The sequence below is a fragment of the Entelurus aequoreus genome, linkage group LG24 (assembly GCF_033978785.1).
Source record: "Entelurus aequoreus isolate RoL-2023_Sb linkage group LG24, RoL_Eaeq_v1.1, whole genome shotgun sequence".
Lineage (NCBI taxonomy): Eukaryota > Metazoa > Chordata > Actinopteri > Syngnathiformes > Syngnathidae > Entelurus > Entelurus aequoreus.
This window is the reverse complement of record NC_084754.1, coordinates 21900451-21928113: the sequence shown is the minus strand read 5'-3', so window position 1 is coordinate 21928113 and position 27663 is coordinate 21900451. Positions and strand designations below refer to the sequence as shown.

The 27663-nt window shown below is 40.4% G+C and overlaps 1 protein-coding gene and 1 long non-coding RNA gene across 2 annotated transcripts in view; one reads left to right on the top strand and one right to left on the bottom strand.

Moving 5' to 3' along the window:
- The first annotated feature begins 2146 nt into the window (after positions 1-2146).
- LOC133641856 (uncharacterized) lies at positions 2147-7621 on the top strand. The gene is made up of 3 exons (XR_009824346.1): positions 2147-2251; positions 2398-2473; positions 7588-7621. It is a non-coding gene; the product is annotated as an uncharacterized LOC133641856 (long non-coding RNA).
- Positions 7622-14401: 6780 nt separating this feature from the next.
- LOC133641554 (zinc finger protein 469) overlaps positions 14402-27663 on the bottom strand; it is a 102471-nt gene continuing 89209 nt past the window's right edge. Inside the window, exon 2 of the mRNA XM_062035352.1 lies at positions 14402-25955. Coding sequence (XP_061891336.1) covers positions 14610-25766 — 11157 coding nt within the window. The 5' untranslated portion in view covers positions 25767-25955 and the 3' untranslated portion in view covers positions 14402-14609. The remainder of the gene's footprint in view (positions 25956-27663) is intronic.

The window sequence follows — 27663 nt, the reverse complement described above, 5'->3', positions numbered from 1 at the left end:
AAGATTCACCAACACAGATGTCCAGAATACTGTGGAATTTTGTCAAAGAAAACAAGAGGCTTTTCTATCGGGTCCGATGGGGCCCAACCACTTCCGTTGCTTTTGTGACGTCACGCGCATAAATCATATCCAAAGGAGTTTTTCAACCGGAAGTGTGGCGGGAATTTTAAAATTGCACTTTATAAGTTAACCCGGCCGTATTGGCATGTGTTGCAATGTTAAGATTTCATCATTGATATATAAACTATCAGACTGCGTGGTTGGTAGTAGTGGGTTTCAGTAGGCTTTTAATGTCACAAAAGGTTTTTTTGGGGGGGGGGTTTTTACAAAAATGTGCATGTTTTAAATTGTTTACGTATTAGTTTGGGGACTGTTTGAAAAGTACCGATTTTGTACTAGTATTGGTGAAAATGTAAACGATACCTAGCCCTAGTTCTGCATTGTTGCTGGTTTTGCTGTGATTATGACAATTTGTTACGTCACCTAACTTACATTACTGAAGTATTTCAATCAATATTTTGTCACACTCACTTTTAAAGTTAAAGGCAAGTTTTGAAACAAAACCATTTAAGCACTGGCATCATTTTGAAAATAACAATTTGGCACTGCTATTGGTTAAAATGTAAACAACACCGGCCCCCACCTGAGAGTAAGACTGCACAGGTAATAGTCTTAGCCTTCAAAGTCTTTGTAATATTCATGAACACCTACCAATACTGTTGATAATGTAACAAATAAAGAAGTATTCATATTTCACTGTGAAACCTGGAAATGGCAGACTGTTTAGCAGTTAATTGTGCTATGCTACATTGATGACGAATACATGTTGCAATATTATCAATACAAGAGTAGTAGAAGCTGTTGAAAAAGACAATGTCATCATTTGGCAGCAATTCTTCTGAATTACCTAAATTGCTAAAAATATCAGATTGTGATCAACCCCCCTTTTAACCTTTAACACACTCATGTCCGCACACACACAGTGTCTCTTTGCCTCACTAAAGGGGTAGGGGGTGAGTGTCACTATGGAAACAAGGAGGCAAGATTCTAAAAGCTACCTCTTGAGAGGAGAGCTGGAACAACAAAAAGGAGTCCATGGTGTGAGTGGACAAAACGCAGCAGCAACACACACACGCACACACTGCGGTATACACAACTCCAACCCCTTGTCTGTATCCCTTGAGTGTGTGCGCTCACATATAGATGTACTTACCTACATCTTGCTGTATTGTATTTGCTTTTGATCTGCTCTCTGTGTGTGTAGTGGGTGCTTGTGTGCAATATGCATCCCTTTAATAAAGCTAATCTATTTTAATCTCACCTGCCACTGTTACCCTGCAGTGATTAATGCAATCCTAAATGAGTGAAGACACAGAGAAATGCATGTGGGAGAGGAGGGGGCTGTGTGTGTGTGAGTGTGTGTGTGATCCCATTAATGTGGGTTTCTTCGTGCTTCAAGCAGGTCCCCCCGCCCCCTCCAACCCCTTTGCTGTGTTGCAGCTATTTTGCGGGGGTCTGTAAGGTCACCCACCGGTGTCCTTGGTAATGTTTCCTCCTGGCAATCAGCACCATGGACAGCAGCACCCATCACCTCCCACCACAAGCACCTCAGCAGACATCTATCTACCCCCAATCACCGAGGCTCCTGCTGCTCGGCTCTGCTCCACTTTCATTCCGGCTGATCTAAAGGAATTGGATAGGTAAGAGCCGGCTGCCTATTACACTTCACTCTTGATTTACTTCTGCAATCCCTGATCTTTAACACTGACAGAAAGGAAGCCGCGGGCAGCCACGTCTATTAATAAAAGCTCTAATAGAGAAGCCCTCATGGATACGTGTCTGTCTTTAATGACGACAGGTCTACACAGCCGACTAAAACACAACAGCAGGAAGATGTGGAAAGTCGTGATTGAACACTTGTTACTGGGCTGAGACGCTTTGAAAGCAGTTATAGAGGATTGGACAGATGAGAGATAAGAGAATGCTATGCAGAGTGAGTTAGGCTGAGAGAGAAGGAGATGGGGAGAGTTAGGAAAGAGCGAGAGAGAGAGAGAGAGACAGAAAGAGAGAGAGAGGGTGCAGATAGCGGGTGGGGAAAACCTCCTCTGAAAGGGATGATGTCAGTCTCTGCAGCTGAGCCCCGGTCCCCAATTCGATAGGATGAAGACTCTCTCAGGCTGGCGGGCACTAGAGCAGACATATGAGGGTACCAGACAAACATAGGAGGGTCTGCTGAAAGAATGAACAGCAGGTATGTACTGCATTTGTACGCATCTTAGACTTCATTAATTAGTGCCTTTTGTTTTATTGCGTGTTTGTTACTAAGATTTATTACGCTGCCACTATCTCATTTATAATTACAGAACGTGTGACTTTGTGTGTTTTGTTTATCATTAGCAGGCTGGTGAAAAAGGGAGCACAAAAGGAAAGCAATGCCCTCTGGATGCCGCTGGTCAGACAGGTGACATGTACGGTGAGTCATCCTGTCATTATACACTCAGGATGTACATGCCATTGTTCAAAGGCACACGTGCACATTTAAACACACACACACACAAGAAGATGTGTGTGTGAGGTCGCATTCAACAGGCGCTGACATTGACAGAAAGGTGCAGTGAGTCAACTTCAACGGGGTCTGCCACACACACACACACACACACACACACACACACACACACACACACACACACACACACACACACACACACACACACACACACACACACACACACACACATCTGCATGTACACATATGCCACACAATTAATATAAATTTTGCGGTACATGACATTTGAGAAGATAACTTGTGAGGGAGGGGAGGGGGAGGAAAGAGAGGCCAGACAATTGAGCGGCAAGTCTGCAGGCCAACAGGTGTAATTCACACAGTGAGTCACTTTTCATGCATGGTTACTTTGTGAATAATTTGCATGATTGCAATGCCAAAACCTGAGAGAAACATGTACAACTAAAATAAGACACATTGTCACTTAACTTTAACCATTGTGGTGACTTAGATCACTACATTATAGCCCTTATATACATTTATCCATCCGTCCATTTTCTACCGCTTGTCCGAATGCTGAAGCCTAGCCCAGCTGCATTCGGGCCACCTCATCGCAGGGCCAACACAGATAGACAGACAACATTCACACACTAGGGCCAATGTAGTGTTGCCAATCAACCTATCCCCAGGTGCATGTCTTTGGAGGTGGGAGGAATCCGGAGTACCCGGAGGGAACCCACGCAGTCACGGGGAGAACATGCAAACTCCTCACAGAAAGACCTCGAGCGTACATATTAAATGTGCATTAAACATGTGCAATATAGAAAACTTTAAGTGGGTGAATCTAATATTAAAATATATTCTGCCTTAATATAATCTCACAAGTAGAGATGTCCGATAATATCGGCCGATAAATGCTTTAAAATGTAATATCGGAAAATATCGGTATCGTTTTTTTATTATCTGTATCGTTTTTTTAAATTGTATTTCATTTTTTATTAAATCAACATAAAAACACAAGATACACTTACAATTACTAAACCAAGCCAAAAAACCTCCCTTCCCCATCCACACAAAAGGGTTGTTTCTTTCTGATATTGGTTCCTACGTTATATATCAATATATATCAATACAGACTGCAAGGGATACAGTCCGTAAGCACACATGATTGTGCGTGCTGCTGGTCCACTAATAGTACTCACCTTTAACAGTTAATTTTACTCACTTTCATTAATTACTAGTTTCTATGTAACTGTTTTTATATTGTTTTACTTTCTTTTTTATTCAAAAAATGTTTTTAAATTTATTTATCTTATTTTATTGTATTATTTTTTTTATTTAAAAGGACCTTATCTTCACCATACCTGGTTGTCCAAATTAGGCATAATAATGTGTTAATAACACGACTGTATATATCGTTATCAGTTGATATCGGTATCTGTAATTAAGAGTTGGACGATATCGAAATATCGGATATCGGCAAAAAGCCATTATCGGACAACCCTACTCACCAGGATTCAAAGTTGGTATATTGTCTAGAAACATTTTACATGTTTCAGTATCAATGCGTCACGTGTTTGTACGCATGCGCAGTCCTAACACACGCCAGACACGAAATGTATTTATTTATTCGCAATTAGGGATGAATATTTACCTTAGTTATTGTTATTTATCTCAATAGAATAACTACACTTCTTGTTGACCCTCTTTATTATTACCTTGCAGCTCACACGCCCGCGTTAACTCTTACACTTCCGGAACTCCGCCCTCGACCGGTACACATGAAATCAACTTCCGGAACTCCGCCCTCGACCGGTACACATGAAATCAGATCAATGCGCGCATTAACAAAATAGTCCCCTGAATACCACACTCACGACAGTTATGTTACAACCAGATGCATTAACAAAATAGTCCCCCTCACGACAGTTATATTACAACCAGATGCAAATAACGGCAGTTTAGGGCACGGTCACTAGAATAGGAACTGGTAAATAAAAGGAAGCGATATGGGGAGAAAAGGCAAACTTTCGGTCCCGATTTACAGGCTACGAAATGTCAGCAGTGAGACGGATCGAGGTATAAGACTTAAATGAAATACAAGAATACATACATGAAGGAGTGGACACGGAGTGGTGTGGAACATACAGGGAGAGAAGTCCAGGTCCGAAACAAACAAACACAGCAAAAGTGCTAACGAGCTAACTAATTACTGATGGACAGCAGGAGCGAGTTCAAGCTCCGCCCATCACCGGAAAGGGAGGAAGCAGAACAAAACATAAACTCTACAAAATAAGATGAAATCTACGCCTAAGAAAGCAAAGCAGGAACAGATCCTAACACAACGGTTAGTTTACTCAGCATTTAATTGTTTTCCTAATCAATACATGCTTGTGGTTAGTCAAGTACATTGTTAATGGTGGAACTGATCAAATATGTATTTTTCTTTGATCAAGTAAACCACAAATCTCTTAAATATTCCACTTGTTTCATCACATATTACTAGGGATGTCCGATAATGGCTTTTTGCGGAAATCCGATATTCCGAAATTGTCCCACTCTTTAATTACCGATACCAATATCAACCGATACCGATATCAACCGATACCGATATATACAGTCGTGGAATTAACACATTATTATGCCTAATTTGGACAACCAGGTAAGGTGAAGATAAGGTCCTTTTTTTTTTTTAAAAAAATGAATAAAATAAAATAAGATAAATAAATTAAAAACATTTTCTTGAATAAAAAAGAAAGTAAAACAATATAAAAACAGTTACATAGAAACTAGTAATTAATGAAAATGAGTAAAATTAACTGTTAAAGGTTAGTACTATTAGTGGACCAGCAGCACGCACAATCATGTGTGCTTACGGACTGTATCCCTTACAGACTGTATTGATCTATATTGATATATAATGTAGGAACCAGAAATATTAATAACAGAAAGAAACAACCCTTTTGTGTGAATGAGTGTGAATGAGGGGAGGGAGGTTTTTTGGGTTGGTGCACTAATTCTAAGTGTATCTTGTGTTTTTTATGTTGATTTAATTTAAAAAAAACAACCCAAAAATACAGATGCCGATAATAAAAAAACGATACTGATCATTTCCGATATTACATTTTAAAGCATTTATCGGCCGATAATATCGTCAGGCCGATATTATCGGACATCTCTACATATTACTTATGAATCGGGCAATCAAGGAAAACAAAATATATCCAGTAATAGTTATCCCCATTTACTTCAACTTATATACCGGTATTTCCTATTTACTATTAACAATTCATTCATATTGTATTACCTTTATACATTTTTCATAATCCAAATGTATTTATTTCTTTTACATACATATGTTTTTTACTTTTCCTGAACACTGCACACGCTACATAGTGTCAGTTTGTCAACTCCTATTTGCTTATTGGCGTTTTATTAATTCGCACGCAGGGAGTGGACAAAATGTAAATGAGAAAATATAAGCAAACAAAATGTAACGGTCAACATGCACAGGCTAAAGTAGAATATGGAGGTACAGTATAGGATCAAATAGCAGTAGTCTAACCTGTTGGGGACAGAGGCATGGATTAGTCTTTTTAAGTCTGATTTGGACATTATTCTTCTGATGTTGGCAATGTTTGTAGGTGGTAAAAAGCTGTTGATGTTATTGAATAATGTGGCTGTTAAAGTTCAATTTCGGAGTTCATTATTACCCTTGATGTTGTTATGAATTACTGATCTATTGAAGATTCCAATTACTTCACAACAAATATTACACTTTGAAATATATTTTAGGGAAGATATTAATAAAAAAGCCATACAAAGTTTTCTATGGCAAAAGGGGGCAAAGAACTACAAAAGGAAACCATAACACAATAATACAATCTATAATCGACGGATAGATTTGAAGTTCACAGTCAATATGAGAGACAAGACCACATTTGTGTTTTGTTTTTTTAGGATTCCAAAGAAGACAAGCGGTAGAAAATGGATGGATGGAAGATGATAAAAAATTAAAAAAAAACGCTCGGCAGATGCGGCTAATGGGAGTCACCGTTGTGTCCTTCAAAGCCTCTAAAACAACTTCAAAAACTTCCAGCAATGTTTTATATACACACTTCAAGTAAATATATAATGTAGTAACGGACAAATTCTTATCAAAATGCACTATGTACAATATTTACTGTATTTTGATAATTTTATGCATTACCAAAACTTATTTCCTCAGCGCATTTATTTCCGTTTCCATAGCAGCACATTTCCGACTTCAATCTCCTTCTTCCTACTCCTTTTCAGACGTGTTGAACGTAACCACGTGTTACAACTAATATGCTTATAATGACATCTACAAGCACGCTTAATATGGCACATTTACCCGCTACTATGGTATTATCCACAAAATGCAACTGTGTGACATCAAATATTACCTTTCATGTTCCTCTGTAAGGCTGCAGCTTGCAGTGTCGTGTCGCTGCTGAAGGTCAACGCAGTGATGACCTTTTCAATCCCACCATGATGGCTTTAGCCGTGCGTCCTGACAAGGTGTCGCAGGCGTCGTCGGAGTAACACACGTGTCTTTTTTTTGGACTTTTGCAGCGACTAGCAATCTATTAGTGTAAAGTGGGTTTAATCAAACAGGTACCATCGACTAATTGTCTCCCCGCTTTCTCTCATTTGGACTAAAAGTGACAAACGGTGGAGTCGATAAAAGCCCCATTGCCGCTTCGAGGCCGTGACTTCCTGCTGAGAGGCCGCTAATTAAAGTGTGCTTGACTTTTTATGTTTTTTTTTCCCTCTTCCATATTATCTTCCCTACGCTCGCTTTATTTTTATCCCCTGGTTTGTTTAGTGATTCCTTTTCATGCTTCTGATGGCCTACTTCCTTAAACTCCTGTGTCAGGTGCTCTAGTCTTAATGCCAGAGAGACAGGAAGTGGATCTATGTTAGAGGGGGAGGTTTGATGTCTTGATTTCAAACCTTCTTCTCACCAGGGAGGGTGTTTACTTTGAATTATTCATACTTTTTTTTTAACAAGGCATCAAAATGGATCTCTCCTTCTTCCCATGCATCACACACATTCCCAGCAGAGGCCACCTGCACGACCCCCCGCCGCCATTACTGCTGACCAGCGGCCCGTCTCCGGCGAGGCCTCGTCGCATAACGTCCCCCAGAGATAGGAGCACAGCACAGGAGGTGAGAGGTGTGATGGAAATACATTCTTTTGGGATGGAAGGGGAAGCAAAAGAGGCTGGACTGGGGAGGAAGACCAAGAGAGGCTGTCAGCAGCAGAGGGAGGAGAGCGCAGATGAGGAGAGACAGGGAAGGTGCCTCACAAATGGAGTGAGATGGGGAGAGAGGAGGCGCTATTTCAAGACGATACTTCCTGATAATGTCGCTCCACTTCAAAGTGCAAAGTGTTCCTGTCGTGCTCCTGCATGACTGGGCCTCGGGAGAATTTCCTCATAGATCACATGATAAAAGGATGCTTGACAGTGGGGTGTGTGTGTGTGTGTGTGTGTGTGTGTGTGTGTGTGTGTGTGTGTGTGTGTGTGTGTGTGTGTGTGTGTGTGTGTGTGAGGGGGTCCTTCTCAGTTGAACAAAATATACTCTGCTCGTGCTTTGTTTGAACACGCAGCTGCTGACCCGAGGATGGGAAAGATTCCCTGCATGGTGCAGCATTACATCAAATACTGAACAGTAACATTCCTATAGAGCAACCATGTGTGTTGTGGTGAAAGAAAATACGATAAATACGCAACAGGCGAGAGGAATGTACCGTTAACGAGGGTTCTGTTATCGTTTTTTATTTGTATTGTTTTATGTTCCTTTGTTGTTCACTGTTCATCACTACTTGGCATGTCAACTGGAGTTGTCATTCATTCATCTGTGTGATTAATATCATTATTAATTCATAATTTTTATGTTGACAAAAGGAAATCATTCACTTTTTCTCTATTTGAGGCAAGGGTGTCCAAAGAGCGGCCAGGGGCCATTTGCGGCCCGCAGAATATATATATATCTATATATATATATATATATATATATATATATATATATATATATATATATATATATATATATATATATATATATATATATATATATACAGTATATATATATATATATATCTATATATATATATATATATATATATATATATATATATATATATATATATATATATACAGTATATATATATATATATATATATATATATATCTATATATATATATATATATAGATATATATATATATATCTATATATATATATATATCTATATATATCTATATATATATCTATATATATATATATATATATATATATATATATATATATATATATATATACATATATATATATATATATATATATATATATATATATATATATACATATACATACATATACACATATATATATACATATATATTTGTATATACGTTAGGTCAGGAAAAAACACAGAGGCTATTTCATCCCTACAAGCCTGTTTCGCAGGTTTCTCTGCTCTTCAGTGTAAAATCCTCTGAAGAGCAGAGAAACCTGCGAAACAGGCTTGTAGGGATGATATAGCCTCTGTGTTTTTTCCTGACCTAACATATATTCCGCTCTACCCCGGTATTGAGCACTGTATAACGGATAAACTATAAAAACCTTGACTATATATGTGTGTGTGTGTGTATATATATATATATATATATATATATATATATATATATATATATATATATATATATATATATATATATATATATATATATATATATATTTTTATATATATAAAAAGATCATGTTAATCACACTTTTGAATTTGGATTAATCATGATTAAAAACAGGCCATTACTCGCTTGTATAATATACATTAACTTAAAAAAGAGCCCAATATTTAGACATAATGCAATTTTATTGTCAGAATGTCATTGAGGAACATTTTTTAAAATGTTTACTTGTATGTGCGTCATTTATGTATTTATTCATATTATTAAGTCCAGTCAGGATGTATTAGAAGTTAAATTTACCAGCTATCACAAGTCGGAGTCTCTTCACTCATCTTTGCACTGACATGTGCATTGACCCGACCACTCACCTTTTAACAAGCTTTCAAGTAAAAGCGCATGTACCCTCAAAATAAATTGTGTGATTATGCTGCGTATATGCATGATTAGCATTGTTTTTTTGTGATTCATCACGAGCAAATGTGTTATTTTTGACAGCCTTACTGATAACCAAAAATACACTTTATCACCTGTAACACAAAGCTGGCACAAATCTTTGTCTTTAAATATATACAATGTCTGTTTTTAGCTTTTTTTTACAAAATAAAATATCAGAATGGCCCCTGCATGCTTTGATTTTGCAGTAAGCCCTTATTGGAAAAAGTTTGGACACCCCTTATTTAAGGTTAGGAGTGAGCTGGAGCCTATCCCAACAGACTTTTACACCTTGAAAGCGCTACCATGAGGCCCATATAACAACTATTGACTACAATATACAGTGCAGGAGTGTACACTTTAAATGTCCCCTTTGAGGGGTTATATTTAATAATGCATGTTAATGATATAAAAAACAAACTACTATTACGTGAACTTGGTTTTGTGGATAATACAGGCATCCATTTTTACCATTAATATAATACAATACGAGAAAGTGATTTACATGTCCACCTCACAACAACAAGGTTCTGAGTTTGTATAAACATTTCATAACAAAAACATGCATATTAGGCAAACTGAGTCTCTAAATCAGGGATAGCATTCTTGTATTTATTGAGGGCAACATCGCAAATATGGCTGGCCTTATATGGCCACTTGTAAATAGATATACATTTCATAAATATAGATTCATTAAATAATTGCATACACATCTGATTATTACATAATCAACAGATTGGTGGATAACTAGTTTTGAAATCATAAGTCAGTGACATTCAGATATTTAAGTATTTTTGATACCCTCCTATACCCCTGAAAAATGCTTAGAATATGTTGTTGCATGATCAGAAAATATACAGTTTTAGAAGACATGTAACTGCAGTGCATTTTCTGTCAAAATTTAAAAAAACAAATAGCTAGTCATAAATGATTAGCCAGAAAGAAGACACATTTTATTTCAAAGACTTCGCAGGCCACATAAAATGATGCCCCTCAGGCCTTGAGTTTGACACCTGTGCTCTAAACTGTGCACAATTGGAGAAAAGCCAGGTAGAGAAACGCCATACAGAATACGGAAGGTATGATAATTGAATGCATTTTGCATGTCTAAGAATATCCACATCTTTTTTCATATGTCATTTAATAAAGATTTTAGTGTAGAAAAAGTAAAATGTCTGGAAAAAAACTCCATGCAAGCACGTGCAGGAAGAACACGCAAACTCCACACAGGGATTCGAACTCTCGGCCTGACTGTGAGGTTGACATGCTAACCAATAATCCACGCTTTCTGTCTAATTAATTATGTCATTTTATAGTTATTAATAACATTATGTTGTGATGAAAAATAAATGTTACTGCTGCTTTATGATTTTAATCAGATTAATCACACTTTTGAATTTATCATAATTAACCACAGGTTATTACTTGCTTGCTTAATATAAATTATCTTTTAAAAAAAAGACCCCGGGACGGCGTGGCTCAGATGGTAGAGCAGCTGTGCCAGCAACTTGAGGGTTCCAGATTAAACTCTAGCTTCTGTCATCCTAGTCATGGCCGTTATGTCCTCCGACATAATGGTCAAAGGGGCCGTAAGTGCAAATTGGCAGCTATGCTCTAGTCCACAGGTGTCAAACTCAAGGCCCGGGGGCCAGATCTGGCCCGCAACATAATTTGATCTGGCCCGCAAACACCTGGAGATGATATGTGTCAATAAAGTACTTAATATTTTCTCACTAAATGTAATTGATTTTTTTCATTTTGACAGAAAAATATATAAGTACTGCTTTAAATTGCATACCTTTTTAAATTTTAAATAGTATCCAATATTGCAACAAATATTACAGTATATTATCATACTTTCCAAACATGTTTTTGTCTAAGTAAAAATAAATAAAAATACTCAACTTTACAGCAAACTACCCATCAAATTAATAAAAATGATAATGCATTTTACGTTGTTCGTTACAGCATATTACTGTAAATTGAAAAAAAAACTACTACTGTTTTTTGTGTTAAAATCCTGTTGACTGAGCTGCCAGTTTTTGACTGTAAAATCTACGGTTGTTGTTTTTAACGGTATATTATTCTAAATGGAAAGACGGTACATTTGTTTTTACGGTAGAAAAACTGGCAGCTAAGTTGCCAGAATAAAATAAGAACTTAACAATAAAACAATTTATATACCGTAATTAATTATGCAATCCAGAGGCAAACTCATACATTATTCGCTGTTACAAGCGGCCCTCTGATGGCAGCCATAACTGCGATGTGGCCCTCAATGAAAACCAGTTTGACATCCCTGCTCTAGTCAGTCTACACCAGGGCAGCTGTGGCCACAAATGTAGCTTACCACCATTATGGTGTGAATGTGAGTGAATGAAGGATGGTGTTTTCAGTTCTCTCTGTAAAGCACTTTTAGTGTCTACAAAAGTGCTTCATAAATCTAATCCATTATTATTATTATTGAATACAAATGCAACTTCAATTGTTGTCAAAATGTCATACAGGAACATTTATGAAATGTTTTACCCGAATGCACGTCAATTATGTATTCTTAAGTTATTTAAATTAAGAGGAGAAAACTATAATTTACAGGGGATATTTATTTTTGAAATAGGTAAAGTAAGAACGAATATAAAATACAAATGTATTTCAGTTTTAGGAGTTCAATGGTGGAACAAGCTCAGTGATGAGTTGAAGACATGTAGTTCTTTGTTAAGGTTGAAAAAAGCCTTGAAAGGTGAAATAATAGTAAATTATAAAATATAGTAACAATTACTTTCATCCCATTGATTTTTTTGAACGTTGATGTTCCAGGTAATCTAATTTTCAATGAATGTATAGGATAGGCAAATATAAGCCTTGGCTTCAGCCTATTCCTTTTCGGTCATTCTTTTTTTTTTTCTTTTTGTATGTAAATGTGTATGATTGTTAAATATGTATAATCTGTACTCACACAAAATGGTTGATTATATGACCGAAATGAACTCATTTCATTCATTCATTTATTTGCAAAAAAACTTGCTATCAGTTTTATTTTAAGTCCTGTCTAGATGTATTTTAAAGTGAAATTTGCCTCACTCATCCATGCATTGATCACTGACCGACCGTAGATCAGCATGTACCGTCAAAATAAATTGTGCGATTAATTTGTGTTCATGCATGATTAATGCCAATTTTTTTTTGGTGATTAATCACACGAGTTAACTTATTTTTGACAGTCCTGCTACATACAGATTCACTCCTTACTAATGAAAACGAGCGGTTCTGTTGCTACTCCTCAGTTTCAGTCAAATGATGCACAGTAAACTTTTATTGACAGTATGAACTCAATCTCTCTTGTCTTTTTCTGTCCCCTTTTTCAAAAGTTCATCATTCAGTGACAGAACGCGGGACGCGGCCTTCAGTGTGTAAGCCAGTGTGTACTATGGCTTTTTATTCCTATGTGATGCTGACAAATACTCATGTAGGAATAGAAGCCACTTTACACGTGGTGGGAGGACAACGTGACGCCAGTGAAGTCTCTCCACAAGAACATATGGTTGGAAAAAAAAAACTTTCCCTGTAGTAAAGATACATTTGTGAGACATCTTTGTGTGTGTGTGTGTGTGTGTGTGTAAGTGCATCTGTTTTTGCCTCCTGGCACCATGTTTGACGCAGGCGCTGACGGCTGCATCTGCAGGGATTCAAGTTTTTTTGGACAAGAAGACGGACGAAGAAAAAGAAAAAGAGCCAGGAGAGATCGATACAGATCTTTAATGACAACTATAAAATAGGCACTTAGTGATCCACTTTACAGCTTGCACAAGGCACTGACTGCACTTCCCTTTCTGCTCATTCTTTTGCACATTATTAAAATAAAAACTTTGATATTATTATGCATGACACCAGACAACGATCTACCTACAATATCATACAAAATACGATACATACAGTATAAACAAGATAAAGCACCTTTTTTTTTTTTGTCCATGTAAATACTCTTCAGTATGACAGTTTGGAGTTGCAAAACACAAATTGGTGTGATTGTGTGTGTGAGAGAGAGAGTGTGTGTATGTGTGATGTTATCAGTGCATGGGAAGAACTCCAAATACAGGTGTAAGGACAGCCATGCCCTTGTATGCACCTGAGTTTATACAATGGAATCTTTCCTAATGTTGTCTTGGACCAGCGACCTACAGATGGAGCCCTTGGATGGCTTACACAGTATCTTAAAATAAGCGACAGAGAACCAGTAAACACACACTGTGATCAACGTGCTGTGACTGCTACAGCTCTCGTGTTCCCTTCTGAGGACATCGGCATTCACATTACTATAAAACACAATGTAGCACCATGTATGTTGATACAAAAGGCTAATTAGATTGAATGTCAATGCAGTGCAGGTAAAAAAAATAATACACAATAGTATGTTGGGAAGCATGTACAAAGACAACAGTCCAGGTCAATAATTACGTCATTTGGTCCTTTTGCACTGATAAGTCTGTTATGAATGCAAAATGAAGAGGCACTTCTGAAAAAGGATGTACTTTACTGCATTTTCAAGTATTTTTTTTCCCTTTTCTATATATATACTATTTGAAATATAATCTCTGGAGCAGATAATCCATCCATCCATCTATATACTGTATATATATATACTGTATATATATATATATATATATATATATATATATATATATATATATATATATATATATATATATATATATATATATATATATATATATAAAGCAAAGATTTTGCGACTAACAATTTTGGAACCAAAATTCATATTTGCCATTTGTCCTCACATTTGTGTGATACGAGCACATGTACAAAGAAGACATAAAGTGACTATGTAAGTATAAACATTTCACAGAAAAGAGCTGTGCAATCTCATTCACCATAATGAATTAAATCTTTTATAACTGTGAAACATAAAGTCCATTTTATTCACAGATTCCTCACTCTCCGCTCAGTTAATCGATTCGGACGTGTCCTTCCTTAAAGGAATCTTAAAACTAGTGAGTTTTTGGCCAAACAGCTGGCTTAGGAGGTGGTTTTGGGACTCTGCTGTCCTGTAGGAGTGGCTCTCCACGGACCTCAACTCCTGCTTTGGCCTGGACTTGTTCAAGGAATTGTTCATAGGAACAGAGGACACTTTGGAAATGGAGGTGTGCAGTGGCCGCCCCATGTGTCCTTTTTTGCTTTTGTAGTCCCTGCCAAGAGGGGCTACCATGTCAGCTTTCTTTGGCGTACAGCTATCTAACAAACTTCTTTTCAATTGCAACCCCAAGGTTGAGGTCTTGCACTTGGAGACGATCTTGTTGCTGACGACGTCATCACGCACTGAGGAGAAAACGGCATAGTCGTTGGCGGCGTCTGATTTTCTTTGCATGGAAGGATTCAGGCACTTGCTGGGGTGATACTTCTTCTTGGGCCGAGAGTCCATGACAAAGTTTTCCTGAGTCGCTGGGGAGGAAACTCTTTGTATGCAGTTTGGAGATTTCATGTCTTTCCTCTTCTTCTGAGATCTTTGGGTTTCTTTATCCTCATTTGTGTTGGGAGAAGACTTGGAGTGGAGGACTTGCGTTGAATCTGTCACCTTTACGCTGCTTCTGGTGTTGTCGCTGGTCCTGATGGGACCACCTTTGTCTTTTAGTTCCGCTTGCTGCCTGCTGACTCTCTGTGGATGACGCTCGTCTTCCCTCTGCTGCTCCGTCATGTCAGAAGCTAATTGTGACTCAGGTCTCTTTGCCGTCACCTGGTGTTCTCGAAGGCTGCTCAAAAAGTCTTTATTCAGTGGAAGCGACTCACTTTTCTCGGTGTGGCCACTTGCTGAGTCTATATCTGCTTTACTCGGCTCTTCCCCCTCGCTGCAGTTCTGTTGAGATGCTGGCCACTGGGTGGTCTCTACTCTAATGCACACAGACTCTTTCTCCTCTTTCACATCAGCTGTCGATTCCCCATTAGCTTCTTTGTCAAGGTTAGCTGCGAGTGTTCGATCAATTTCCTCTTCCTTGGGGGCAGCAGACTCACTCAAGCTCACAGAAATACATTTCTCCAGCTCCACAAGTAGAACAGAGTAATCATCAGCAATGTCCTCCGTCTTCACATTTGTGTCACTGCGGTAGTCGTACGTGGGGGTCTGTGTGGAGTCATCCAACATGGACACTTTAGCGGCCTCTGAGGTCTGACCGTGGTGCAGCGAGCACACGCTGGCAATGCCGCTGTCTGTGCTGTTCTCCTGCAGGCTGTCGGAAATAATTCTTCTTTTTTTACTCACAGGGGAATCACTGTCGTCTTCTCTGGGCAAAGACGTTTTGACAGGCCTGTGAACGCCTCTAAATTTGAAGATTTTGTTGCCCCCCGACAGGTGTTTCTCCATGTGACGATCAAACTGCTCCTTCTTAGAGAAGGTGTAATTGCAGGTGCTGCAGATGAAGGACTTTTTGATCACATGCATGACATCAGCACAGAGCTCGCAGGTGTAGAGGGTGGTGTGTTTGGAGTCGGGCTCGCCCGCCTCCTCGTGTGCTGTCTTTAGATGTTCTTTGAGGTCCTGGGCTTCTTGATAGGAGACGGGACATTTATGACACAGGAAAATCTTCTCCAAATTGTGGACCACCAGATGTCGCTGGAGTTTGAACGGTTTGGGGAAGCGCTTCCCACAGTGGTGACAGTCCCTGGAAGGGTCCTTGCAGTTTGGATGCATCTCCACATTTTTCGGTGCTTCTGTTTTGTGGAGGACCTCCAGAGGTGTCAGTGTGTTCTTGTTGCTGCCTCTTCCGCTGCTGCTTTTGGGTTTGTTAAGCTTCCGCTCAGGCCCATCTGAGGTTTTCCCATCTTCCAAAGTGCCATCTGCAGTGAATGCTTTCTCCTGGTCTTTAGTGGCTTTGCTGGACTCTCTGTTGGCTTTGTTGGGCCGGTGTTGCATGATGGAGGTGATGAAGTTCTTGACGGCAGTCTCCTGCATGAAGCAGCCTGGAATGGCCAACATAGAGCCCTGAGTCTGACCCCTGCGGGCAAACTGAGTGGCATGCTCTCGTAAATGCTCATTATACATCCACACATCTGAGATCTCCTTCAAACACATTCCGCATGTCCAAATCCCTGTCTTGTTCTTGGCATGTTTCTCCCACAGATGGTCTCTCAACTGCTCCCTGGAGCTGAACTTACGCTGAACGCACATGTAGCAGGTCGGAGGCGGGGACGGATTGTGTGACAGCTTGTGAAAGTTGAGTTCGCCAAGAGTGAGGAACCAAGTGAAGCACACTTTGCACTTGTACTGCTTATCTTTGACTTTTATTCCACCTTCTTGTCGCTTTCGGCCTCGCCGGTCCGTAGGTTTTTTAGACTTTTCATCATCCTTGTTCTCCACATCAGTGCTTGCAGGGGGAGGAGCCACAGTGACATCTTTGTTCGACTCGAAGAACTGAATTTCAGGAAGCTGAAATGTGGTGTTGATGTTTTGAATGTCAATGCTGTGTCCACTGTCTGAGACACTCTGCTCCACAGTGTAGACGTCACCAGGTGAGTTTGGCGCATCTGCTTTACAGATGACAGGCTCAGGGGTCACTATAGGCTCCGCATTGATGCCACTCCACTCAATGGAAGTTTTATCAACAGTGCTTTGAAATGGATTCAAAGGGTTGATGCTTAAATCTTTTGTGTTGTATTCTTGATCATTTTGTTTCCCATCTGACACTGGTGTGACATCAGGGACCTTCAATGCACTGTTGTGGCACATATTCAACATAATGGTATCATCAATAGATATGGTTGCATATTCACAGGGTTTAGTTGGGTTGTCACTAAATGCCTTAACATCTTGGTTCTCTATGCGGAGGTTTTTATCTTGTGTAAATGCTTCTGGTGGAGGCGGGTCATCCTGAGTGACATCTGTATCAGATGAAATCTTCTGTTTTTTATTCCTTTTGCTATATACCCTTGGGCACTTTTTCCTCTTTGCGTCTTCATCTCTGGGAAACAACTGTGAGAAGATGGTGTCGTCATCAAGTAAGGCCTTCAAATCAGGACTTATGCCAGAAGGAGTGAGAGGAGCTGGGGACAAACAAGTGAGAGAATGTTGCTTGTCTGAAGAGATGCTGTTCTGCTCACACTTGACCTCCACAGGTACTTTTTTAAGATTCTCTTGGGTAATGCTCCCCTCCGAGTGTCCGTGTTCACTGACCTCTTCCACATGACATTGACTATTTACGTTGTGTTCTTCTGTGATCTCCTCTATAAAAGGAGCATTTTCCACCTCACCATTTGTACATCCTTCAACTTTGACCTCCTCATTGAGGCCTGTGCATATGATCTGGTCTGTATCTGTGAGTCCATTGAATCCTACAGTTTCACTTGTAAGAGTCGTCTCTTTAGTTTTGGACGCAGTCTCTGTGCCAGAGTTTGAAGTCAGACAGTGAAGTGTTTTCTCTGTTTCCGCTCCATGTCTGTCAGGAGGTTCTTGTTCCTGCAAACCATTGCTTTTAAAATCAGGAGTTATTGCCTGAAGGAGGTCTGTTTTTAATATATTCAAAAGATCATCTGAGAACGGGTCAAGCTTTGAGTTTTCCTCGTTATTTTTGTTCTTTCGAACTTTGCTGTTCTTTTTTGTTTTGGACAGCAATACAGACTTGTTATTCCCCGTTTCATCTCGAGCCACTGTACTTGTATCAGCTGCCATTTTATTTGTGGATGACTCAGTCTCCGATTCTTTCAATATTAGGGTGCCATTTGTCTCCGTCATCTCATCTATTCTGGTCTGGTAGGGCTGTGAATCATCTTTGTGTTCCTTCTCTCCCTCTTGTGATGCTTCATAAATAAGCGAAGTCCCCTGATGGCACACTGTTGTGCTTTGTGGGCCAATAGGTTTTTCATTTCTGACCACATGTTTCATGACCTTATGTCTCTTCAAACCTGGCACAGTTCTGAAACACATGAAGCAGATTTCACAGAGAACTTTGCCCTGCTGAGGGTTGTTGTGACCCATTTTTGGTGATGTTACTTTTTTGAAACACTCACTAAGGTCCACTGCTGGTCCACTTTCACTGAGGATGGGTGGCTTAGGACTGAGCAGACAATCTGAAATGTTTTGCAGTGAAAGTGCGCTGCTCTCTGCCTCTGCTAATGATGATGATTCAACTTTTCTAAGCATAGTCAGCTTGATAGAGTCATCTGGAGCGGGTCTAACCTTCACATCTTTATTTGCAATACCAGCTGAGGAATTTGTGCATTGGACTTCAGATGCTAGACCCAATGAAAAACATCTATAATTCAGACCGTCAATGACTGGTGCTTCTAGTGAACTGGAGATTGGTATGTAGTCATATTGTGTCAGCTCTGGAGGCTCATCTGAGTTGTTCTTGTTGTTTAGAGGACTCAGCTTGAAATCATATGATGAATCCCTTTTGTCCAGGCCATTTAATAGCACTGGTGGTTCAACCGTGCAGGACACAGGAAGTGGAGAAGGTATGTTGGTGTCAGAATTGGGCAGTTCCAGATGTGGTGGGCTAATTAAATATTCAATTTCTGCTGTTGCAGTTTCATCACAGTCCTCTGTTTGGTGTTCAGGCTTGGCAGCAGGTGATGTTGCTTTTTTAACTGAATTTTGGTCAACAGCGCTGTTATATTTACTTTGTTGAGTGTCTCCGATGTCCATTTCCGTCTGTGTTGTTAAAAGAGGGCTAGAAGGTGAATAGGTGTGTAGAAAGCTACACTGGCCTCCTTCCACATCCTCTCTGCATGGTGAATTCTGGTGGCTTGCCATAAAATCCACAGGAAGATCTTCTCTAATGTCGTGAACATTTAAAATATTCTCTGGTTTATGAATGCTATGGAAAGCAGGACTTGGTTCAGTTTTTAATGAGTCATTCAGTTGAGGGGATTTGAAGGGGCTACTTTTAGCATCATTGTCATTGATGCTGTCCTTCTGGATAAAGACCAGCTGACTGTTTGGTCCTATTGAGTGGATGTCTTGAAAGGTTATGCATGTTCTAGAATGTTCTGCGTTGCTTTCGACCAGAATTGGGCTGCAGGGTTTGCCTGTGGTGACGACGTCCACTGACAGGTCAGGCTTTAGAGTTAAATTGTGATTAACTAAACTATGTCTGCTTTTGGTGGTACTTTCAGACTGCTCACACTTTAATAAATCAATATTTTTAGGATTCAAGTGGCTATCAGTGGATTGCTCTCCTGTTTTCACCACAATCCCTGTTGACTTGCAAATGTCTACTGGTGAAGGCTGGCCGCTATTGTTTGCGTCTGTTTCTTCATAACTAACTGTCACATGTCGTGGACTGTTACAACTTAGAGGCACCACCTTCATAGTTCTGTCTGCGTTACTGTCTTCATCGGCATGTGAATCCACCACACTAGAGCAATACGAAGATTCAATCAGCTTACTCTCCTCAGGTACAAGCCCATCTGAAATGAATTCCATCTCAGCCTTGTTAATACCATTTTCTGAGGGCTCACTTGGCTGTGATGTAATCTGCTGGTGTACATCGATTGTGTGGGCTGTATTGTGAGGGAGAGATGAATGTGACTCTTTCAGAATGAATTCAACATTGTCCTTCTGCGCCTTGATATTTGAAGGGGAAAATGTATTCTGTGCCCCAGTAATTGCTTCCTTTTCACTGTGATTCTCTTTCTCCGCTATATCGCTAGACCCACACTCGCTTTCTTGTTGTGGACTTGCAGGAAAAGTGACATTTGGCTCTCTGTGTTCTGATATAATGGATTTATTTTTGAATAGGGAATCAGATATGACCTCCAGATTTTTCATCAGGTTTTCTGTGTACTGATTTTGTTCCAAGACATCTTTTGTTTCACTTGCAATCACTGTTTCTGTATTTCTTTCCTCTGGCTTGCGGTCATTATGGAGCGGCGAGAGTGGGATTATTGTATTTGAAACATCAGTCTCCGTCTCAGTGTATTGCTCAAGGGTCCCAGCCTCACTGTGAATAGTACTGTGGGGACTGTTGTGTCGGTCCACCAGGTCAAACTGGAATGGACTGCTCCATGGAAGTTCTGGTTCAGTGAAAGTCTCTGAAGGCACCGGAGCATCTATGGTATCATTCTCTGACTCTTCACTCAGCCGTAAAGGTGAGAATTTGCTCATTTGCAGCTGCTTTGGGTCCTCTTGCCTGAGTGGGGTTTCCATCTTTGTTGTCTGCAGCTGGTTTTCAAGTTCGTTCACGATCCGCTTTATTTCTAACTCATCCTCTGAAGCACAGCTGTTCAAATTTGCACTGTAGTCTATAATTTTTTCTGGCAAAGACAAAGGCACATCACTGTAATCTGGTTTCTTTTCATTTCCCTTATCAAAACTGCCTTTGTATTGAGAAATCTCATCTGGTAGCACTGGGCTTACAATTAGGTTCCAGTCTCTTTGTTCCAGAAAAGGAGAAAACGAGGACACAAACTCTTCCTTTTTGTCAATGGTGTTCTCTAATGAATGGAAGCTCTCTTTTGGCATGTCAGAGTAAAGGCCACTGTCAAATGCTGCGAGGTCCCCAAACATTGACGATGTGTCAAATGTAAGAGGAGACTTCATGAGGCCCTGGTCCTGGTCCATGGAGTAGGGCATGAGGTGGATTGCGTCTTTTTGTATGAGAGGACCCTGGTTGCCACTTGGCGAAAGACACACTTCATCCATCAGTGTGGTGCAAAGAGATGCAGGCTGTTGTGTGTGTAGCTCATTGACTAAAGAAATGGCTTCTTTTGCCATGCAGACACTGTTGCTCTGTTCTTTAAATGTAGTGTTTTCAGACACTTCTATCTGTGTGGAGTGGGGTCTCCGTCTTCTTTTCACCTTTGTGCCTTTGTCAATACTGGAATCTGTTTCTTTGTTGCAAGTGGGGGAGTGTGAACGAAACTGTAATGGCTTGTTGTCTTCTTCTTTTGAGCGCAGATTGTCTGTGCATTCTAGTGCGTTTTTACACAAGGTGACTGTTGGGGCATTTTCTTTGCTATGATAAATCGTCTCGTTTGCTTTGCTAAATGATTCTTTTTCAAAGGCTGTCACTGCTGAGGATGGCCTTGGATCAATAATTTCTGCATTTGGAAAATACTGTGTTTGGTTTTCTGTGCTATGTTTGTTGCCAAAAATATTGGCTCTGTCTGTATTACATCTCTTCACTGATTTTGTGAATGTCAGTGCTAGCGTGCCAGTGTCTTTGCACGACTTCTGCGGGGAGCACCTTTCATTGCTTTTCCGCTCTGGAGAGTCTTTCTTTTTAATGTCTGCCTTTCTCTCACAGTCCAATTCAGTGCGTTCGATGCTTTTAGGGCTGTTAATGCTGTCGCTTGAAACACTCACAGATGTGCTGAGTTCACTGCTTGTCGATGACCTGCTACCCCTCCTCTTGTGTCTATAGGAACGGTGTTTTTCAGGTGAAAGAGAAATCTCTTCACTTTTTTTCACCTCAAAACACTCTTTTGACTCCTGTCTCCAGGCTGCTTGGTCCCTCTCACTCCTCGCTCGCCATTTGCACTCTTTAGTGTATGTGTATTTACAGCGACTGCTTTGGTTCAGTCGGCCTTGGCTTGCTATCTTTACGGGCTCACACTCATCGTCTGTGTCTGAAACATAATCATACTCTCCAAATGCTGGGTTCTGCACAGTAGGGGTCAGCCTTTCCATCACCAAGGAAAACTGGAGGTTTTTACTACCTTTAACGTGGAGCTTATTGATTTTATTCTTTTGTTGAACTATTTTATGTATAAGTTCTTTGCTCCATGTGCCGCCCCCAGTGCTTCTCCGCTTGCTTTCTTTCACTGCAGTCCGTGAGGTTGGAGATGTGGAGGTCTGTATGAGTGCAGAACTGTCCTGAACGCTTTTAACAGCACAGCGCTCGGAAAATGTGCTGGATAGGAGAAATCTTGGTGTATTCGTGCTTTCATCTTCACTCTTGTACACTTTTCTTGCCTCTTTCCCTTTGCTGGCTTGTTCCCTATTATTTTCCCTTGAGGCACTTTTGGGATTTTTAGGAGAGGTCTCTTTTTTCATGTTTGTTTTCTTATCATGCTCAAAATTCAGAGGTGTTTTCTCAAGTTTGCTGTCGCTGTATGGCTTATTTCTCTTTTGGCTGTCATGATTGGTGTCATAAAAATACTTTTGTGTGGAAGACCCGCTGTCATCTGCTGCCTGTCTATCTTTGTTCTCAAATAAGACAGATTCTTTTGTTTTCACACACTGTTTGTTTGTTAATTTGACAGTGTTGAGGTCGTCGTCAACGAATGCATCAATAAAACTACTGTCTATCTCTGCATTGTCTGACTGATAGCCAAGCCCGTTCAGAGCTTCTGTAATTAAGCTGTCTAACTTGGCATCCTCCATTTCCAGTTCAGGGAGGGGAACAGGGTGGTTCCCAGAACCAGAGAACAAGTTAAGTTTCATCGGATCATCCTTGCAGTCAGCTTTTGCTTCACTTTCCGATATCAGTTCTCCATTCTTGTTAAGGCCCAACAGAGAAAGATGAAGGTCAGAAGGACATCTTGACATAGACACATTTGATGCAGGTAACGCTGTTTTTGCTGGTTCTGTGTGGAACTTCCCGTTGTCTTCTATCTTTGGGATGCTTGGCTGTGTGCAGTATTGCTTGTGTCCTAGAAATGAAGCAACATTGTGGAAATTCTGATCACACTGCTTACAAGTCAGAAGTACGTCTAACTGGTCAAGATTAGCATTGGCTAACGAAGTGGCGAACAGCTGATGTGCAGAGTAAGGCGGAGGAGGCTGATGATGCTCCATCCCAAAACTGTCCATGTAACCTTTGCTACCATCTATTGTTGTCTTTGGCTGTGTGTTGTTTTGAAGATATCTCATCATGTTGTCTTTGTCTCGGCCTGGGGCGTAGGTAAGGTTTCTCTGAGTTTCCGCATGAAACTGATGAGGGTGGGTGTTTAAGTGATCGGGTGCTAACTGGGTTTTGGACTGGGCTGGCTGTTGATAAAAAGGGAGGGGGGCTCCTGATTTTGACATCTGACTATCCTCAGAAGTGCTGTTTACTGGGCTGGTGGAAACAGGGGAGAGGGAGGAACAAGTACTACTGGAAGCAGGAGTATGAGCTGGGGAGGGTAAAGGTGATTCATAGGGTGACACCATCATGAGGCTCATGGGTGGAACTTGTAATGGTGGATAGCTATAGCTTCTGGAAGAAGGTACTGGGATAGACTGGTTGAGCCCAAAATATAAAGCCTTATTTTTAGATTCACTTAGCTGTGCATGGCTCATCTCTACTTTGAATGTTGAGACCTGTTTGACAGTCTCCTGTCTTTGGTTAGAAAAGCCTTCGCTAGTTCTGCTGTTTGGAAAAGAACCACCGGTTTTCAGCAAACTATTGTTATGTGATTTACAATCATCCTGCCACTCAGAGGGAGAAACATTGTAAGACACTTTTTGATTACTTATTTGCCTTGATACTTGATTTTGGTTCGCAGTAGGTGGCCGTATTGGCTGCCATGGCATTCTGTTGTCTTTCGATAAATTTATCCTTTTGTCAGGTGCCGACTGGTTCTGAAACTGGAACTTTTCAGTCACATCACTGTACTGAATTGTGTTTTGTGCCACAGGTAAAAATGTCTTACTAGGCCCCTCCCAGGACTGTGTCAACCCATTTAAAACCTTATTATTTATGTTTTTATCAAATTGCACTGTGCCTGTGTGAACATGATTAACTGCAGAACTGTTTAATGTTTTGCTAAGAAAGTGCATTTGTGTTCCTTGCGTGTGTAAAATATTTCTTGTGTGGTGTACACTTGCTTGGATGTGTGTTCTTTGGTTGGCAGTTGTGTCTTTGGGGGCACAGTTCCTCTTAATCCCAGCTGCGATCGCTGAATCTTTACCATTGACCTGTCCGGGATTGTCTTTGGCTTCTGGAAGGGCAGTCTTCCCGTGGTCCGACTGCTGCGGGATGGAAACCGTGGTGCTGTCACTGCTGGCTGAGTCATCACTCAGATTTCTTGGACAATGAACAGAAGCTGCCACCCCTTGAATAAACTGTGACTGCTGGGTGTGAGGATAAGAGCTTCTGGTCTCCGGCTGCTGTTCATTACTGAACTTAGTGTTGTTCTGAGCAACACTTGGCCCCTCTACAGGCAAAAAAGAACATGAATTATGAGTCCCATGAATAGAACCAACAGAGGAGTCTGTAAAGTCTTGGGATTGTGGGTTCTGTTCACAGGGAAAAGAGTCAGAGGTAGACTCTTCCAAAAAATTATATCCATATTGAAATGAACCAGGTACAATGTTATTAGTCTTGTTGGTGTCCGTATGAGCAGTGGATTTTTGCGATGAAGCATAGTTAGCACCATTAAAAGTCCTTTCAGGGGACTGCCATGCATTAGAGGCATTCAGCTGAAAGTCAGTCAAGATCAGCTGACTGCCTGACTGTGCAATGCTGTTTTCCATTGCGGCAGACTGCTGTTTCTGTGACACAGGAAGATGCTGGTGGGACAACGTCCTACTTGAAGATCCCAGTGCCTGTGAGGTATAGCTTGGAGAGGTAAGGTTTGATGAGGCCTCTTGGAAAGAATGACTGAAGTTCAGTTCTTCTTGCTGTATCTCAACTTCTCTCTCTGGTATGCTGGGAGTGTGGAATCTGTAGCTGCCCGATACTGGGCCACGGGCGGTGTCCAGTTTTGTTGCTGGTGAAACCTTCTGCTGTGGGTAGGCAATCCCAATGTTGAGGTTGGAGCGAGGGTTGGTAATGCTGAGACTGTATAGGTGCTGTGTGTTGCCGCGCTCTGACTTTCCAGACCGCTTGCTCTTGTCTCTACCGCGCCCCTTTCCACTTGGTGATTGGGGACTTCCTTTGACACTGGACCAGGTTCTGTCAGTGGCAAACTTTGATCTGTTCTGCAACGAGCTGAAGTCAATCTTGCCTGCCTGTTGTGGCCGAATAACTGCCTCACGCTGCTGTGTACCGCCCCGCTCCTTCTTTACTTTGTCAAGTTTGGGCTCTCTGCTGCCGGCTCTGGCATCAGTGTCTGTGCTTGAAAAGTGCTCGGAAGATTCCTCTGTGGTTTTGTCACTGCGTTGTTCCACCGCTGTGCCCTCATCCTGCAGTTTGGACTTAGTGCCCAGCTCTTTAACAGCGTGAATTTGCTGAGTCTCTCCTGCCATGGTGCACGGTGAGTGCTGGAAAGGTGTGCTGTTCAGAAGAGGTGTCCGGATGGCTGAGGCATCGTCTTCTGGATTGCATCAATCAGCAAAAATCCAGTGGCAGGAAGTGGAGGGACAGGGCTGCCTGTTGCAGGCTCATCTCTTGACCGTCATTGTGATCTGATGATCTGGCATCCCAGCAAATCCAACCTGGAGAAACACAAAAAATCAAATGGTAAGTCTATGCTGTGTTATCGTAATTATGATAATAACCTTTGTAACTACATCAGCAAAGCGTCACTCATTATTCATAGCAGGATAAGTCTTTTTTTAAGTACTTGAACTTACAAAAATTCATGAATGCATTAGTACAGCTTGTAAAAAGAACAGCAGTGTTATTGGCTTCAGAAAAATGCCAAAACAAAATTTAAAAAAAAATTACTTTTATGTGGAAAGGCCACTTTTCTCTCCTCGGTTTAACCAGCAGAGAGCACTATTGCATCATGTTGCAATGATGCTTCCAGGGCCAAAGTACAGACACTTCACATATTGCCAGCCTCATATTGTCAGGGTAACTCACCCTAAACTTTTTTAATAATGACAAAACGTAAATAAACAAATTATATGTATAGCACATGCTCTAGTCCTCACATAAATCCTTCCGTCAAACACACACAGTTTTTTTGTTTAGGCAGACAACAGTAGAAGATGACACAAATGCAGCACAAGTGTCCAAAAAGTTGACAGTTGGTAAATGATTCACAGGCTCTTTTAATACAGAGACACTGCGTTATAGTGTTTATGATTTTGCTAGAGAAGGCTTAGATCATGGAAGAATATCATGGATTATTGGGTCAGTCGTTAGACTTTAAAATTGGGCACCGTGACGGTTGTTGCCTCTCCTCATCCCAGACACTGCCTCTCAGGTCTCAGTTTACATTGGCCACCACTGCTGCTCCTTCTTTTTGAGGTCAGACCAGATGAAAGCTACGGTTTAGCACCAAAAAGCCATTTCTGGGGAACTTCAATCTGACCTACTTTTCTGCTTTCCATTACTATGATATCCTAAAGCAACTGAAGAGACAACCTTTTTTTTTTTTAATGAGGATTTAGTTTTAACTCCAGGAAATAATAGAAAACAAATTTCTAAGCACATTTTAAAGTTCTCACTTCACTTTAAGGTGAGTCGAACTGCATCGTAAAATTCAAGCGGGTGAGGCATAAGATACGGACAGAGCTTGAAAATGGGTTTTATTCGTCAACTACGTACAATTTTGAACGTAATATGCTGAATTTTTTTCCCGCCGGAAAAATGTGAACACTATAAATGTGGAAAGAAATATTTTGGCCCTACTTCAACATCTAATGGACTTTCACTGGCTCACATTCACTGCATTTTTTGAAAATCTGTTTTTGGTGTGCAAGCCTGGTGAGAATCAGACAGCCACACAGTATGCTCCAAAATGTATTTATATAATGTATATACCTGGATTTAATGCATTTAGAGCAGGGGTGTCAAACGTACGGCTCACGGGCCGGATCAGGCCCTCGAACAGGTTTTACCCGGCCCGCGGGATGAGTTTGCTAAGTATAAAAATGAGCCAAAATTTTTGAATGAAAGAAACTGCTGTTCTAAATGTGTCCACTAGATGTTGAAATAGCAATTATTTGTATCTTTGTAGATGATGCTACCTATGTAAAAAAATAAACCACATGATGTTAGTGCACCAGTCGAGGAAAATGAGCAAACTACATAAATAACATCCTGTCATTTGACTATGATACTATTTTTTTATCGTGATAGATTGAAAATTAACACCAATGAGTTGACTGATGAACATCATCACATAATTTATTCAGAAAGTATAAATAACGACAAATAAAGATGGAATACTATTAACCACAACATGTAAGTGTA